Genomic DNA, 18,199 nt, shown 5'->3' on the forward strand with positions numbered 1-18,199 from the left:
CAAGCAACCATGTTCTGAAAACTTCAGCCAAAATAAACTTTCATAAGTTGATTGTCTCTGGTATCATGTCACAGTGAAAAGAAGCTAACACAGCAAGATTCTTCTGTCTACCTGCTGTAAGTTCAGCTTCAAAAGCTCAAAATCAAATGTTTATATTGTTAGACTGGAGAGAGGGCTCAGCAGTTTAGAGCACTGGCTGCTCTTCCAGAGGGCCTGGGTTCAAGTCCCAGCACCTACATGGCAGTTCACAACCATCTGTGTATCCAGATCCGGGAGACCTGTTGGCCTCTTCTGGCCTCTGTGAGCACCAGACACACACATGATATGCAGACATACATGCAGGCAAAACATTCATATGCATAAAAATTTAAATGTAAATAAAAGCATTATTCTTTGACCTAGTTTTCTTGAAAATAGGCTATCCCAGAAGAAACAGCCAACACAAATCTGAATGAACAGGTGGTGTTAAATCCTACCTGTTCCCCTGACAGCCACTAGAGCTGACCCTTATCCTCCGTCATCCCCTGCACAACTGCCCCCCTCCCCCCCACCAGCCCTGAAGGGTGTTTAACATAGATGAGGCTTTATTCTGGAAACTTCAATTCACACCTGGGTCTTTGGATCTTCATTTCTGAAGTCAGCAAAAACTGACCAGTCAGGACCAACAGTACAGACTCTGGAGCTGACTGCATCTGTTGGCATAAATGTTCTTGTGGACTGTGTACAGTTTATTCTTTCTATTCAAATGCCACTATCTGGTTTCAATCCAGATACTGCATTGTGATGTTTATTCTCAGTATCTCCTGTCTCAAATTTGTGTAAACATGCCACCATTTGTTCTCTGTGTTGCCAATAAAAGCCATGCTGAGCATTATAGAGAGTAGAATGGGACATCCAGGTCCAGTGAGGGGAGGAGAAAGAGCAGGAAGGACAGGATGTGGAAAGGACCAGGAAACACCAGGAGGAATGAACTGGATCTAGGCTATGAGTAAAAAGCAAGTATAATATGGGAAATCTGAATGGGCGGAAACTATAATAGTTTAGAGGTTTAGGATAGAGTAATTGTTGTGCAGCATTGTGCTATAGTCTAATTAAATAGAGCGTAGTCTCTCTGTGTGATTATTTGGGTATAAAGCTGCTTAAGGAGTAACCATTGATTTATTAAAGAATCAATATTAAATATTAATAGTCATGCATCATTCATCTTAGTAAGTACTTAAAAAATTACAAAAATGTATTGTATTCAGGCCACTACTGATCATTTAGGGCCACAGAACAGACTCTGTTACCCAAGGTGGTCTTGGACTTAAACTCAATTTGACCCCTATTCAAAATGGAAGTTTTATTCAAAATGGCTTCAGTTTGGTTCCTTCATACAATATATTATTTGATCAATGGCCTATGAATAATCACAATGGTAACAATCTAGGATGAATATTTGATAACTATTGACTTGGTGGTACAGAACTTTTGGGGTTTCTGTCTTGTTGTTGTTGTTTGTTTGTTTTTGAGACAGGATTTCTCTGTGGAGCCTTGGCTGTCCTGGACTTGCTTTGTAGGCCAGGCTGGCCTCAAATTCACAGAGATCCACCTGCCTCTGCCTCTGCCTCCCTGAGTGCTAGGATTAAAGGCACATACCACCAGGTACAGATAATTATTTTAAGTTTTAAATCTTAGTTTTTAATGTTTAGTGTTATTGATCAACAAGAGAATTTAGGCATAAATATACATTATAGATTAAAATTTTGGCAGAAAGTAGAATAAAAATAAAAGTTTAGGAAGAAATGTAAGGAAATTAAAATGTCTTCCTATGAAAGAAAGGAAGTGGCAATTCAGTATTCTAAAAATATCTCTTACGTTCTAAGAGACTAGGACTTTTGCTGGACCTCCCAGCCAAAGTTAACACTACACCCTGAGCTCACCTAAGACTCAAGATTGCCAGCCTACTGTATACTCTGCCTGCTTGTTCAATCTACTTTTTTATTTGTCTCTTTGTTTTCTGTTTTTTGAAACAGTGTTTCTCTGTGTGGCCTTGGCTGTTCTGGACTCCCTTTGTAGACTGGTCTCAAACTCAAAGAAAATCTGTTTGCCTCTGTCTCCAGAGTGCTGGAATCACAGGTGTGTGTCACCATGCCTGGCTTCAACCTTTAAGAGAACAATGTAACCTCATGTATGTGTTCAAAGCACTATTTTGCACTCATGTGGAAAAGGATGAGTTCATTCACCTTTGACCCATCTCATGGAGGAATAGATAAAGCAACATTTGATCTATACATGTGATAAAACATCAGGCTTAAACAGGAAATACCAACCAGTGATACAAGATGGATGAGCCTTGTACACATCAAGCAAGATGTTACTTGTCACTCACAAAAAGACGGTAGTGGCCAGGCAGGGGTGGTGCACGCCTTTAATCCCAGCATTCAGGGAAGTAGAGGCAGGCAGATCTCTGTGAGTTCGAGGCCCGCCTGGTCTACAAAGTGAGCCCAGGACAGCCAGGGCTACTACACAGACAAACTCTGTCTCCAAAAAAAAAACCAAAAAACAAAAAACAAAAAACACTACCGTTGCATAAGAACTGAGTTCAGTTCCCAATACCCTCATTGTGGGGTTAACAGCAGCCTTGAACTCTAGCTCTAGAGGTCAGTGCTCTCTTCTGGCCTCCGCGGGTACCTTGCACTTATACATGTACAAACACACACACATAAAATAAAAATAAATTTTTATAAAAGGAAAAAACCCCAGCTGTGGTGTTGCCCACTCTTAATTCCAGCACTTGTGAGGCAGAGGCTGATGGATCTCTGTGAATTTGAGGCCAGCCAACTCAGTCTATATATTGAGTTCAGGACAGCCAGTGCTACATAATAGAAATACCCTGTCAAAAAAGAAGACAGTGACACATCTGTAGAAATAATGGAATATAAACACCTAGGTGATTTAATGTTTATTTTAATATACAGACCTTCTGATGTATTATTCAATATAGTATATACCTATACTTTAAGAAAAAATTTTCATTTTTAACTCAATATGACTAGTTATTAGTCTGCCATTCAACATAAATTCATTAACAATCCTTCGTAACACAGGGCTATCATATTTGCCTATAATTATATTTACTGACAGTCTCCATTGTATCTTAGGATTTGCAAGTTTCAGCTTAGGAGATAATTCTTGTTGGATGCGGGATGTATTATAAATTATAATAAAAATTTAAAAACCAGTTCTATCAAAAAAAGAAAGAAAGAAAGAAAAAGAAATCCATTGTCTGTCAAATCAGCAGTAACCTTTCCTAAAGGGGACATCAGACAAGAAAATAGATTACCTTTTAAGCAAAATAGCCTATAGTCAAGCCAGGTGTGGTGGTGCACATCTTTAATCCCAGCACTTGGGAGGCAGAGGCAGGCAGATCTCTGTGAGTTCAAGGCCAGCCTGGTATACAAAGTGAGTCCAGGCTAGCCAGGGCTGTCACACAGAGAAACCCTGTCTCAAAAACCAAACCAAACAAAAAAGTACCTATAGTCAAAATAGTGGAAAGTTTTGGTGTCTTTAAAAGCTCAGTTATGTTATATGAACATGTTTTTATTTTAATCCCAGGTGTTGGATATGGGGCTGATTCAGATTGTCCACAGCAGCAAATTCTTTGCCTCATATGGGCTCTGAGAGAAGCTCTTTGCCAGCTTCAGATAGTTTAATTCTGAGGCCTCTGGAATAAATTCCAGAGCCAGGAGAGAGACAGGGGGCTCTGGAGGGGGGGGGGAAGACTGCTGCTGCCCCCGGTTGCAGTTGTTGCAGTTTGACAGAAAACGTTGGAGATATCCTGAAATGAAGATCAGACTTGCCCCAAGAAACCCAGTGACCCTCACCAGCCAAAAGTAGTTAAAGATAACCATGCCTCTCTCCCTACTAACCTTCTTTCTCTCCTACCTGATGTTGGGGTGTTGGAAGGGATTGGGGTAAAGGGAGGTAGAGATATAAGGAGCTAAAATAAAATATAATTTTTAAAAAGGTGTCAACAATAGTCTTAGTGATTTTTTTTGCTTGAGTAAAAGTTCATAATAGGTAATTTGAAAAATGTTTATAGCTTCATAAAAATTAACATATACAAAGTAATAAAAACCCATATATGTGGATAATGTTAGTGTATATTAATTTTATAAAATAATAGGCTTCACTTTCATGTACATATGCAACACACTTTGATGATAGCCATTCCTTATTACCCTTTCCTTTTCTTTCTTCTTTACCTACTTTATCTTCTCTAATTCTTTCATGTCTCCCCATCCCCTGCCCGTGCCCCACTCCTTTTTCTAGATTCAGAAGTATGAATAATTTCCCCCTTACATACCTTTTGGTTTTTTGAGATTGGTTCTCATATTGCCCAAACTGTTTGAAATTCTCTAAGTAGCTGAAGATAACCTTTGACCCCTGAGCTTCCTGCTCTACCATGCCCAGCTCTCACATATGGATATTATTAACTTCATCACTGGAAGAAATTATCACAGGTTCCATGGTATCACAGGTTCCAACAAAACCTGAATTTTGTTGTTGTTGTTATTGTTTGTTTTTTTGTTTTTTGAGACAGGGTTTCTCTGTGTAGCCTTGGCTGTCCTGGACTCACTTTGCAGACCAGGCTGGCCTCAAACTCACAGCGATCCGCCTGCCTCTGCCTCCTGAGTGCTGGGGTTAAAGGCGTGCGCCACCACACCTGGCTTCAAACCTGAATTTTTATGGTGTAGCTCAGTATGTACATAGTATGTTCAATACCCTGTATTCCATCCCCAGCACCAAACAAAAAAAAGATGTTGTGAAACTACATCCGTCCTCTGTTGTGAAACTAAACTCCACATACACCCCCTCAGGTCTTGTCCACTACATTTCTGTTGCTCATGGCCCATTATCCTATTTAACAAAATGCTTGCGTATGCTTTTACAACAATGATATTAAGAACACACCAATACATGCTTATTAAATACTCAAGATAGACATTGATTACATCCTGTAACTTTGGAGCTTGTGAAAGTGTTATAGCAAAATAAACACATCACAAACTGATATGAAACATCAAGAATCTAGGATGCTGGTGAGCATTCCAAAAGAGGGACATACACACATACCTGCATGCATGCATGCATACATACATGCGTGCATGCATATATACATGCATGCATACATGCAGACATGCATGCATACATGCATGCATACATGCATACATACATGTATACATACATACATACATACATACATACATACATACATACATACATATGTACCCATTAATTTATTTATTTCGCAGTGCTTGGGGATTAAACCCAGTCCCCATCCATGCCAGGTAAGCATCCAACCAAAGACTAACACACCAGCCTTAATTCTTTTTAAGTTACAACTTTTTAATTTTTTTTTCTGACACCGGGTTTCTCTGTGTAACAGCCCTGGCTGTCCTGGACTCACTTTATAGACCATGCTGGACTTGAACCCACAGAGATCTGCCTGCCTCTGTCTCCCTGGTGCTGGGATCAAAGGGGTGTGCCACCGTACCTGGGCTTCTCAATTCTAAAAGTATCAAAATTACAATCTCCACACCTTTTTTATTTGTTTGTTTGCTTTTGTTTTTTGAGACAGAGTTTCTATGTGTGGCCCTGCCTGTCCTGAAACTAGCTCTGTAGATCACACTGGCCTCACAGAGATCTACCTGCCTCTACATCCCAAGTACTGGGGTCAGAGGCTTGTGCCACCACACCTGGCTCATTCTCCACACCTTTTAAAGACAATATTTAGCTATAATTCTACCATTTTAACAAAAACTACTGTGTAATGGAAGTTTGGGTTTCCTTGTAAAAATCAGTTATGTTATGGAACTGTTTTGTTTTAATCCCAAGTGTGGAATTTTAGCTTGGGTTTTAATGTGTCCACAAGCTATAATTGCCTCCTACAGAGCATGGTCTTTGCCAGCTGCTAAGGCCCATCTCCTGGAGAGTGACATGGTCTACGACTCTGAGGAAGATAAACATAAGAGCCCCGAGAGAGGAAGTACGGTGTTTGGTGGTGTTTGGAGAGCCCAGAGACTGACTGTGTGGTGGACGGACAAGTGTCTCAGCTCAGCAGCTTGGATTAGACTCCTTGCTGCATTTGCTGCTGATGGAGATTGGTATTTCCCAAAAGAACCCACTGATTCTAAACAGCCAGGAGGAGTAAGGGGGTCTGTGCCCTTCTCCCCTCTAAGCTTCTCTCTCATATCCAGGGTTAAGGGGTTGGTGGAAGGGAGGTAGAGGCGTCAATACCTCAAATAAAATAGACTTTAAAAACTAGAGTCAACACTATTGCTATCATCTTTTTTTTTTTAGTTCACATTTACAACTGATTTCTTAAGTTAGATTCTAAGAAATAGAATTACTAGTTCAGTGACAGCTAAATATTCTTGTATATATTACCAACTCTAATAACAATATCTGAAGTACAAGTTCTCACGTGGCAGCTAAACTTTTAATCTATAAGTCTCTAGGGCTGGGAAGACAACTCAGGGATATAGCACTTGCTTAGCAGGTATGGACTTCTAAGTTCTGTCTTCAGTACCAAGGTCCGGTATATGGGGCCAGATCCTCAACAGGAAATGTGTGTTTTACTCTCACTTTTATAATCTTCAAATTTTAAATTACCAGTGAAAATGAGCCTTCTCCTGAGCTTGCTTACTAACTGATTTTCTGCCTTTGTACATCCTATAAGCATGGTGGTTCTGACTAGCTAAATACACATAGGCCTTATGCTTGCCTAAGATCTGAGAAAGAAACTAAAGAAACAAACAGGAAAATTTATATCCCCCTGGCATTTTTCAGTCACATAAACATTTGTTAGGTGTTCTAAATACAGGTATATAGCTCACTAGGACATATATTTGTATTTTATTGAGTGAATTGAACTAATTATAAAATTTTCATAAAGTGTATTGAGTGGATTTGGTCAATTTCTTCTTAACCATGCTTTCATTTTTATTTTATTTTTAAAGATTTATATTTATTATGTATAGTGTTCTGCCTGCAAGAATGCCTTCATGCCAGAAGAGGGCACCAGATCTCATTATAGATGGTTGTGAGCCACCATGTGGTTGCTGTCCAGCCTCATGCTCTTATTTTTAGACACTGATTAGTCTCAATATTTTACTGTCTTAAATAATTTTCCAAATATAAATCTCAAAGGGGGGACTTTTAATAAAATTTAGATTGATTCCTTACATTGATTCCAGAAATAGAATAATGTGAAAAAGAACTTGTATGACTCTGGATACATAATTAAATAGCTTTCTGAAGGCAAAGCCAGGCTTGGGTGTGGTGGATCACACCTGGAGGTCAGTTGGCCTGGATTAGGTAACAAGGATCTGTCTCAAAAATGAGGGAAATGTTTTAAAAAGGCAAAACCAGCTTATATCCCCACTGATAATATAAGAGTTTCCAAGTCATCAAATTCCTATGGGTCTCATTATGTGGCCCTGGCTATGTAGAGCAAGCCAGCCTTGAGCCCACATAGGTCGGCCAGCTTCCATCTACGAAGTGCTAGGATTAAAGGTGTGTGTGTGTCACCTTCTAGGAACATTTTATAGCCTTTTAACAGTGACAAACTTCAGAGTTTCCCCTCAGTTCTTATATTTCTGTTATTTCTTTAGTGAGTCACCTACCCTGTCAACTAAGATTTCCTAATCAGCTATTCTCTTACCAAGTTTTAAAATGTCCTTTAAAATGCTGCAGAACTTTTGCTGCCACGTAGTCAATGATATTTGTGTTCTCAGCACTGTCTTCAGGAAAGTTCTGGAGTGTGAAGTTAGAGGAAGGCAGAATGCTTGAGTCTACCATAATTCCATCCTGTTTGGGAGAATTTCCTTCATGGATGTTCAGAGCTGCCTGAAGAAGAAAGGTTATAGATAAAAAGCTTTTCATATCCTAGTACACATTCAAAATTAATAACATAGGCCAACAAAATGCATCAGTGGGAAGTGTGTTGTATTGTTCTATTTTACCAATAAAGATTCAGGAGCCAGATGCTGCAGTGAAAACCTGTGAGCTCAGAGAGGCAGAGAAAGCACCCAACTGACCTTTCTACTCAGCTCATGTCCTGGTGGAAAAGGCCCAAAAGGCTCACTAGCTCAGCTGACAGCCCAGGAGGAAAAGGCCAAAAAAAAAAAAAAAAAAAGAAAGAAAGAAAAACCAAGGCCAATGGCTTGCCAGCTCAAAGCTCAAAAAAGCCCAAAAAGCCAGAGGCCAAGGAGCTGAGGAGCTGAAGAGCCAAAGAGTTAAAAGCTAAAAGCCCAAGAACTAAAGAGCCAACAAGCTCCTTCTACTTCTCACACTGTCTTAAACACCTGCCAACTCAAAGTCCCTCCTACTCTTTAATCCCTGTCAGCTGGATTCTTGCTCTGCCTCTTGACCTAGGGTTAACGTTATTAAATCCTGTGTACAGAAAGCTCTTGGATTAAAGGTGTGTGTTAGGGCTCAACTACACCAAACAAAAGACAGGTTTTTACAGTACACAATCTCACGGATCATAATGGGATCAAAAATCCTGCAACAGAAGGGTGCTTGCTGCCGAGCCTGATAGTCTGAGTTAGGTCCCTGTATCCACGTGATGGGTGGAAAGAATCCACTTACACAAGCCCCTCTTTGACCTCCACTCAAATGAGGCACCACTTATCTCCAAGAGAAACCAGAAAACTAAACTGAACTGGTGAATGTTTACTATTTACTATTGTTTGCTTTACAGACATTAATGTGGAATGCAAAATTTTGTAATTTTCCTAGGAAATTTACAGTTTGTGGTTTTATGTGTCATTTGGTAAGAACCAATCAAGTAGCATGCACATTGTATTCTTGAGGGTGCGCTCTCTCTCTCTCTCTCTCTCTCTCTCTCTCTCTCTCTCTCTCTGTTTTCTGTGATTTGGATTTGTTTTTTTAAAAAGCTCTCATTATATATTCAGGGTGACTTCAGTCATGCTTCAGCCCTGAGTGCCACACCTTCAGGCAGGTGCTGCTGTACCTGGTTTAGTTACTCTCTCTTTACTTTCTTTTTGCTTTTTTGAGACAGGGTTTCTTTGTGTGTCCTTGGCTGTCCTGAACCAGACTGCCTCACAGCCATCCACCTGCCTCTACCTCCTGAGTGCTGGGATTAAAGGCATATGCTACCCTGCCTATAAATTCCCAAGTGCATATAATGTATTTTTTTAATCATTTTGATGGAACTAAACTTTAAATACAATTTGATATAACATCAAGAGATCTATTTGAAAAAAATGCTTTCCAATAAATTCCTCTATCAAAAACATAAATAGCAAATTTAATAATTCTATTTTTGCTGTTTGACATAGTATCTCATATAGTTCAGGCTGGCCGTGGACTTGCTACGTAGCTGAGGAGTACCCTGAACTCCTAATCCTCCTGTTTCCATTTTCCAATGTGCTCTGTGATTTACAGGTGCATGCCACCACTCCTGGCTGCAGTTCTAGCTTATAAAGGAATAGCCTGTGCCCATCTATTTACTTGCCTTTTAGTAAATCTAACATATAAGAAATGCCACAAACATTTGTGCCTAACCTAGTACATAATTGTATAGTAAATACCTATAAAAAAAAGTATAAATAAGCAAGGGCCATGACTTCTTTACTTGTTATAATTTGTGAAGTTCATACAGAAGGCTTCTTTTTTTTTTTTTTTAAGACAGGGTCTCTCTCTGTGTTAGCCTTGGCTGTCTTGGACTCACTTTGTAGACCAGGCTGGCCCTTACTCACAGCTTTCCGCCTGCCTCTGCCTCCCAAGTGCTGGGATTAAAGGCTGCACCCCCACCGCCCCGGCCTCACAGGGCTTCTTTTTAATACTTGCAGGTCTGTGGTCTGTACTTTTTTTACATGATGAAGTACGAGGTGCTTATATAGGCCATTCTTTCATCAAAGCAGCTGAGTCCACTGATTCTGTGAGACCCACACTGCTTCTGACCGCGGGTCTCTCTAGTGCTCGCTCTGTGTGAGCACAGTGTTCAGTGCTTCGTCTGAAAACTGGAGAAATAGCAGTATCATCTGCTGTGACTTAGATGTGATTTATCCCTTCCAGGACTCATACTGGAATTTGGTTATCAATGTCATGTTACCGAGAGATGTACTAGTTACATCTAGAAGCATCAGTTACTAATAAGCACAGGCCATAGGTTGTTCTGAAGCAAGGCTGGCACCTCCCCTTTTACCATTCCTCAGTCTCTCTCTCACAGGTTCTATTTCCATATTGGTGGCTTTTCCTTCCTGGCGTGCACAGAGCAACACATGGCTCACTTCAGAAGATGAGCTCGAACTTTCCAGTCTCCAGAATTGTGAGGTGAATCAACCTATTTTCTTTAAAAATTGCTTAGTCTTCCATTTCCTCCTGTTCTTTTTATCCCATCTGCCTCATGACCTGCTAGGGATGGAGCCCAGACCCTCACACATGGAGCTGGGATGAGGCAGTCTTGTTATGTAGCCCTAGCTAGTTTGGTACCTGTTATATATCCCAGATTGGCCTTGAACTCTCTGAAATCCTCCTGCCTCAGCTTCTAGACTGCTGAGATTACAGGTGTTCACCACTATACTAAGCTTGTTTTGATTTCTTGAGACAGAGTCTTCATAACTGAGGCCAGCTTTAAATTTCTGATCCTCTTGTGTCTAACTCTTAAGTGCTGAGAAGATTGCAGGCATTTTCCACAAACAACTTAAAAAAAAAACCCGTTTGTTATGAGTAGCTAAACTTAGTTTTCAAACTATGCATGGGCTACAACTTGTAGGTTGACAAAGAGCGAAATGTCAGTTTCCCTAAAAACAGGCTGAAGCAACCTGGATCAGAGGCGGTGGAGGTGCTGAACATGATCATTGTGCAAACCATCTCTAGCTGCACCTAGATTCGCCAGAGAGTTCTGAAACACAGTCAGTGGCTAGAGCAGGACTTGGTAACAGGAACCCAACTAGGGCACTGTGATGTTAACCTTGATATCAACTTGATCAGAGCTGGAATCAACTAAGAGTCGTGCCTCTGGATGAGTCTGTGGTAGTATTTTCTGGATAGATTAATTGTAGAGGAAGGACCATCCCATTAAGTGGGTGGCACCTTCCAACAGTTGCCCTCATCTAAAAAGATCAGAGGGGAAAGCTGTTGCTTTTTGCTCCTGTCTTCACCCCTTCCTGGTGAGTGCATCGTCTGTATTGTTGCTGCGGCTGCCACCACCACTGCTGTCCTCTGCTGCTGTCAAGACCCAGCTTCTTTAGCTCCCAACTCGGAATGGGGATGATGACCCTCCGCGAGCCTCCATCCCTCCATCACTACAGGGGATGTTGCTGAGGCTTCTAGCCTAGTAGGCTGATTAGCTACTGGCTCGTAGCCTCTTGACTATGCAGATCACCATTATTAAACTACTCAGTGCATATCATGTAAGTCAGTATAATAAATCCCCTTTGTAATATTTACTCTATCAGTTTCGCTTCTCTACAGAACATCATATACTACAGACTTTTGCATCTTTAGTTGCTATGGCCTGTATGTTTTGCACCCAGGTCTTTTTAGGACCCCTCCACCCAATGCTAACACCATAGGAAGCAATGTGGCACTTTTGTATAATTAAGGCAATTTGTGTGTGGTCATAGGCATGCATGGCTCAGGACGAAGTCAGCCATTGTTTTATGCAGCACAGAGATCAAATGTGGGGGGTCACAGCATAGATACAATTTAAGATGACAGTATGTTCTTAGATGATATTTAATTTAAAAATCTTTTAGATCTATTTTATGTTGTATGTTTTGTTCACAATATGTCTGTATAATAAGTGCATGTGCATGCCTGGTGCCTGAGGAGGTCTGGGGAGGTCAGGTCTCCTGGAAATGGAGTTTGGGCGGTTGTGGGCCACTCTGTATTTCCTAAAAATCAACCATGGATCCTCTGTAGAAACAACAAGTGCTCTTAACCACTGAGCCACCAAAATTTAATTCTCTAGCCTTGATATTAGTTGACTGGTGGTGGTTTGAATAGATATGGCCGCCATAGACTCATGTGTTTGAATGCTGATAGGGAATAGCACTATGAGGAGATACAGCCCTGTTGGAGAAAGTGTGTCACTGAGGAAGCAGGCTGTGAGGTTATTTATGCTCAGGATAAGCCCAGTGTGGTACACTCCATCTCCTTAGGCTGCCTGAAGACCAAGAAGTAGAAATCTCAGCTCCTTCTTCAGCACCATGTCTGCCTGCACGCTGCCATGCTTCTCACTATGACAATAATGGACTAACCCTCTGAACTGTGTAAGCCAGGCAACTCACTGTTCTCCTTTATAAGAATTGTCTTGGTCATGGCATCTCTTCACAGCAACAAAACCCTAACTAAGACAGTGATTTAGTTTATTGTATCAAAAATAAATAAGTACTATAATTTAACTTTTTAAAAACTAAGGAACAGAGGCAAACATTTTAATGTGGCTCCCATTATTCCCATTTTAGTGGGAAAACTGAGGGCTAGAAAGGTTAAAGATCGGGCTGGAGAGAGATGCTCTTCCAGAGGTCCTGAGTTCAATTCCCAGCAACCATATGGTGGCTCACAACCATGTATAATGTGATCTGGCGCCCTCTTCTGGCCTGCAGGCATACATGCAGGAAGAACATTGTTTTACATAATAAATAAATAATTTTTTTTAAAAAGAGAAAAAAATTAAAAAGAGAAAGGTTAAAGACCTTTTCCAATATTTCTCAGCTGTTGTTTAAAAGTATAATTTAAAAATCTGTATTTGTGTATATGGGTGTTTTGCCTGAATTTATGTCTGTACATTACATGCATACCTGGTCTCTAAGGAGGCCAGAAGAGTGTATCACATCCCCTGGAGCTTTAGTTAAGGGAGATTGTAAACCTGGAAATCAAACATGGGTACTCTCAAGAACAGTAAATGCACTAACTATTCTAGCTCATGGTGTCTAATTTTGAACTCTACTTTGCCTACAAATTTTCTGTCTTAAACAGCTTAGGGTTGCACTGTCAGCTACAAACCTATACTTATAGAAAAATTAGTCATTATAGACTGAAATGCATTTTGTATTTTATGACCTTGTCTACCATGAGTATAGGACCCGGAAAGGCTAAGTAAATGCACCACTAAGCTACATTTGTGGCCCTTTAAATTTTTTTTTTTAAGACAGGGACTACTAAGTTGTTTAGGCTGGCACAGAACACACTATGTAGTTCATTCAGACCTTGAATTAAAGATCTTCCTATCTTGGCATCACGGGCAGCTAATGTAAAAGATGTGAGCCACCATACCCAGCTTTCTATACCGTGAACTACATTAAGTCAAGTGGACTTGGATCACAGCTACAATGGAGTTATGTGTATTTCTTTCCAGCTTGTTTTCAAATTCAGCTGTAATCAATAAGTAACTAGCAGAATAGAGGCAGCACATGCCATTGCTGTTGTGTGTTCCTTACCTTTGTTGAATTAAAGATGCCCTCAGTCACTGCATTGTGGCTTGCCAGTTGAGACACCCATCCAAATTGCTCTCGCATCTTCTCCATCAGATATGTTGTGTCTTTCAGATGATACTGGGCCATCCGGACAATCTGATCATACTGCTGATTGGATACATTGACTAATTTCAGGGCCTCAAGGAATTCTATGTGTAGTTCAGGTACATCAGGACAGTCTAGCAAAGAGGTAAAGAAACAATGAAGAAAAGGTCCAGGAAACTTGGAAGTGCTTGTGTGGACTTAAGATCTGGAGTGCTTTGTTGTTGTTTTTAAAGACAGGGTTTCTCTGTGTAGCCTTGGCTGTCCTAGGCTCACTTTGTAGACCAGGCTTGTTGGCTCTGTTTCTTAACAATTAGACTTTATTATACAACGCAACTGTCCTATACAAGAGGGGGAAAGGGTTAAAGGGAAACAAGAATAAACCTTCCGGCATCTGTTCCCCGGGACGGATCCCCAGGTGTCTGTGGCCTGCACACTGGTCTGGCCTGTAAGCTGGCCTCCCCAATCAACATGCGATCCGTGCTCCAAAAACTGCAGCCTTCTCCTCTCCTCTCTGCCTGTGTCTCTCTCTGGCGTGCAATGGCAGGTCTGGGTCAGGATCCCTCCCCTCATAGATGTTTGAGTAGAAACACAATAGCCTGAGTCCCCAGTCAGCTTCCTGAGTTTCAGATCCAGGATGGCTCCACCCATTCTATCACAATGTATCCATGGTGTTTCCAAGGGGCAAAACCCGCCAAGATTGCTTTCACCTGGGACAAAGCTTACACTCCTTCCCACACAGGCTGGCCTCAAACTCACAGTGATCCCCAATGCATGCGCCACAACGCCTGGCAGATTTGGAGTTCTTAGTTAATGGTTGTTGTTTGTAATAAGTGATATTGCCAATATCACTGTCAAATGAGACCTAGTTTAATTAATTGTTAATTATATGGTTTTACAAAACAGAAGTGGGTGGATAAAGAAAATACTTTCTTTTTTAAAATCTCACATGCTGAACTGGAAAGATGCCTCAGAGGTTAAGAGCACTGTCTGTTCTTCCACAAGGTCCTGAGTTCAATTCCCAGCAACCACATGGTGGTTCACAACCATCTATAGTGAGATCTGGTGCCTTCTTCTGGTGTGCAGGTGTACATGCAGGCACAAATGTGGGCAGATTACTTTCTAAATAATAAATAAATAAATCTAAAAAAGTAAAAAATAAAATCTCACATGCCTATCATCTATATTTTAAGGAATGTGGCTCAGGACTATACCCCCTGTTGCACAATGCAAGGCCTTCTTGACCATTAGCCTTTCCTTCCAAAACACTCTTGTCTGTCCCTTCTACAACACGTTTTCTCCATCTCATCAAAGGGAGATTTTTTTTTATACAGAAAAGACAGAATGTATACATTTTTGGAATGGCTGCCACAGGCCAGCTATAGATGGAAAAGCAAAGGCTTATTAAATAGTTCCTTTTTAAAAGCTTTTTGTTGGGGCTGGAGAGATGGCTCAGAGGGTAAGAGTGCTGCCTGCTCTTCCAAAGGTCCTGAGTTCAATTCCCAGAAACCACATGGTGGCTCACAACCATCTATATTGAGATCTGATGGCCTCCTCTGGCCTACAGGAGTGCATGCAGACAGAACAGGGTAGACATAAAAACTTTTTGTTGATTCTTGGTGAGTTTCACATCACTCCAGTCCTGCTCATCTCCACGTCCCCTCGTATCCTCCCTTTGATCTTGCAACCTCCCAAGATAAAGCAGGTGTGGGTGCACACACACACACACACACACACACACACACAAAACAACAAAGCATAGAAAACATCTTATCATGGAAACTGTAGTATGTGTGTCCCACTGTATATCTCTCTGTCCACACATTTTCACTTTCAAAAGTTCATTGCACTGAGTCATTGATCTGGCTCAAGATCTCTGGTTTTGTGAAACCATCAAATATTGGATCCTTATGGGGACTCCTCCAAGTTACCCTGCTGTTGCCTTGTGACATGGCGATCCTGCAGCTTTGGATCAGCTGGACTAGCCCTTTCACACATCCCAACTGTTAGAAGATGATATAGATTTCGGGGTGGCCAATTCAAGAGTCCTGGGTAGTACTGGAGCTGGTCATCCTACCAGTTCTCCATTATCCACACCACAAAGGTGGGCTCTCCAGCACTGCTATGGCTAGGCCACCCAATGCTGCCATCAGCTGGAGGCAGGGTCAGCTCTCCTGTTCTCATGCCCTTGAGGCTGGGTCACCCGCACCCACACCTCCAGAGCCATGTTCCCTGTGTTTCCCAGTCAAGGCATGGAGGAGGGGGGGCTCCCACTCTCCCAAGTGCTGTAGCCTGTGAGGGCCTGAGACAGTCCTCCCACTCTTACACAGCTGGCTCACCTGTGCCTGAATCATCAGGGTCAGCTCCACTGTGTTGCCCGGGCAAGGTGCAGGGCCCACCCTCCAGAGTGCTATAGCCAGTGAGAGGGCAGGGCTACCTGACTACTGCTCAGGGGGAGGGAAAAGAGGAATATCAAGACCTGGGACTGGGCATTTGTATGAAGGATGTCAGAATCCCTGGAACCGAAGTTACAGACATTTGTGAGCTGCCATGTGGGCTCTGGGAATTGAACCCGGGTCATTTGGGCAGTGCATATTTTTGTATTTTTTTTTAACATTTATTTATTTTATTTTATTTGCATCGGCATTTTGTCTGCTTGTGTGTCTGTGTAAGGGTGTCAGATCATGGAGTTACAGACAGGTGTGAACTGCCATATGGGTGCTGGGATATGAACTTGGGTTTTCTAGAAGAGCAGTCAGTGCTCTTAATCACTAAGCCATCTCTCCAGCCCAAACCTGGGTCATTTGGAAGAGCAGCCAGTGCTCTTAACCGCTGAGCCATCTCTCCAGCCTCATTTTTTATTACTTATTTTATGAATTTATTTTATGACTGCTCTATCTGCATGTACGCCTACATGCCAGAGAGGGCATTAGAGATGGATATGAGCCACCATGTGCTTGCTGGGAATTGAATTCAGAACCTCTAAGCAGCCAGTGCTCTTAATCACTGTGCCATCTCTCCATTAGGTCAACTTGTTTGTTGTTGTTTTGTTTTGTTTTTCCAGACAGAGTTTCTCTATGTAGCCTTGGCTGTCATAGAACTCACTCTGTAGACCAGGCTGGCCTCAAACTCAGAGATCTGCCTGCCTCTGCCTCCTGAGTGCTGGGATTAAAGGCTTTCGCCACCACTTCCCAGCTCAGCTTGGTTTTTTTGATTTGTTCTTCTTCAATAATCTTGTGAATTACACATTGTAAATTGCTTCCATGGTTCCAAGAATTGACTGACCATAAAACGTTTCATGACTGTCTGACCATATATCTATAACATTTACCTTTCTCATGATCATAAAAATAACTGCAAAACTCTGTTCTTTTAATCACTTCCTCATTTGCCATAAAAAGACTTTCCTTTTTATAGTCTGGGCTTCCTTCATTCTCCTACTCCTGAGGAGCATGCAAGTCTGCCATGTCCAAAAATATAAATAAATAAAATATTTTTGCCTTGCAACATCTTGGTATTAACTCATGGTTTTCAATACTATAACAGTTTTATAAGAAAAAATTACAGTCTGTCTCTGGGGATGGGGAAGGAGTTAGAGGAGTTAGGGGAAAGACAGAGAAATGAGGGGAGGGATGAAAGAAAAAAGGTTTCCAGCCTTGGGAAGGTTAGTTCTAGCCAGAGCTAGAGCACACACACACACACACACACACACACACACACACACACACACACACACACACACAAGTTTTCTGGAACTTCTGGGGAAGATCCACTTTTTCAACTGGATCTTTTAACTGGAAAGAACTACACTTTACAAAATTATGTCCTTATCTAAATATTACCTTCCACTTCCATGCATTTTCCTTCATTAATCGATTTTCCTTTTCTTTGGAATATAAGGAAGTTGACCTAATTTGATCATTCTTTTTCCCTTTTGTATATGTTCATAAAATATATATATAACACATTTTGTTGTTGTTGTTGTTGTTGTTGTTGCTTGAGACAGGGTTTCTCTGTGTAGCCTTAGATGTCCTGGAACTCACTATGTAGACCAGGTTGTCCTTGAACTCACAGAGATCCACCTGCCTCCCGAGTGCTGGGATTAAAGGCGTGCGCCACTGCTACCCATCATAACACATTCTTTAGCCTTTAATCATACATACAAAAAAATCCACAGAATTAGTTTAGATACATTGGATGAGTAATTGTTTGTAAGCCTTTATAAGGAACATCATTAGAATAGTCGGGTGGGCCGGGCATGGTGGTGGTGCATGCCTTTAATCCCATCACTCGGGAGGCAAAGGCAGGTGGATCACTGTAAGCTCGAGGTCAGCCTGGTCTACAAAGTGAGTCCAGGACAGCCAAGGTTACACAGAGAAATCCTGTCTCAAAAACAAAGGGGAAAAAAACTCAAAACCCAAACAAACAAAAAAACAAAAGGTAGAAAAGTAGGGCTGGCAGAGGCTTAGTTGCTACAGTGCTTGCTAGGAAAGCATGAAGCCCTGAGTCTAATTTTCAAAACCCAATTTATAAAACTCAGACATGGTGGTGTGCTTAGAGTTCCTGCACTAGGGAGGATATGACCTGTAGCTCAGGGTGGCCAACTAAGATTATTTGGTGAGTTCCAGGCTAGTGAGAAACCATGTCTCAAAGAAAACTAA

At 41.4% G+C, this 18,199-nt stretch overlaps 2 protein-coding genes across 2 annotated transcripts in view; one reads left to right on the forward strand and one right to left on the reverse strand.

The window, feature by feature from the left end:
• The first annotated feature begins 20 nt into the window (after positions 1–20).
• LOC311596371 (uncharacterized protein) overlaps positions 21–18,199 on the forward strand; it is a 50,783-nt gene continuing 32,604 nt past the window's right edge. Inside the window, exon 1 of the mRNA XM_084779713.1 lies at positions 21–116. The gene's annotated coding sequence lies outside the window, so the exon portion shown is untranslated. The remainder of the gene's footprint in view (positions 117–18,199) is intronic.
• The window catches only part of CLUL1 (clusterin like 1), a 56,526-nt gene continuing 38,451 nt past the window's right edge, over positions 125–18,199 (reverse strand). The window contains exons 9-11 of the mRNA XM_084779708.1: positions 13,461–13,675; positions 7,709–7,893; positions 125–2,875 (exon numbers count right to left, since the gene is read on the reverse strand). Coding sequence (XP_084635834.1) covers positions 2,830–2,875; positions 7,709–7,893; positions 13,461–13,675 — 446 coding nt within the window. The 3' untranslated portion in view covers positions 125–2,829. The remainder of the gene's footprint in view (positions 2,876–7,708; positions 7,894–13,460; positions 13,676–18,199) is intronic.

The sequence above is a fragment of the Acomys minous genome, assembly GCF_964271855.1.
Source record: "Acomys minous genome assembly, chromosome: 4".
Classification (NCBI taxonomy): Eukaryota; Metazoa; Chordata; class Mammalia; order Rodentia; family Muridae; genus Acomys; species Acomys minous.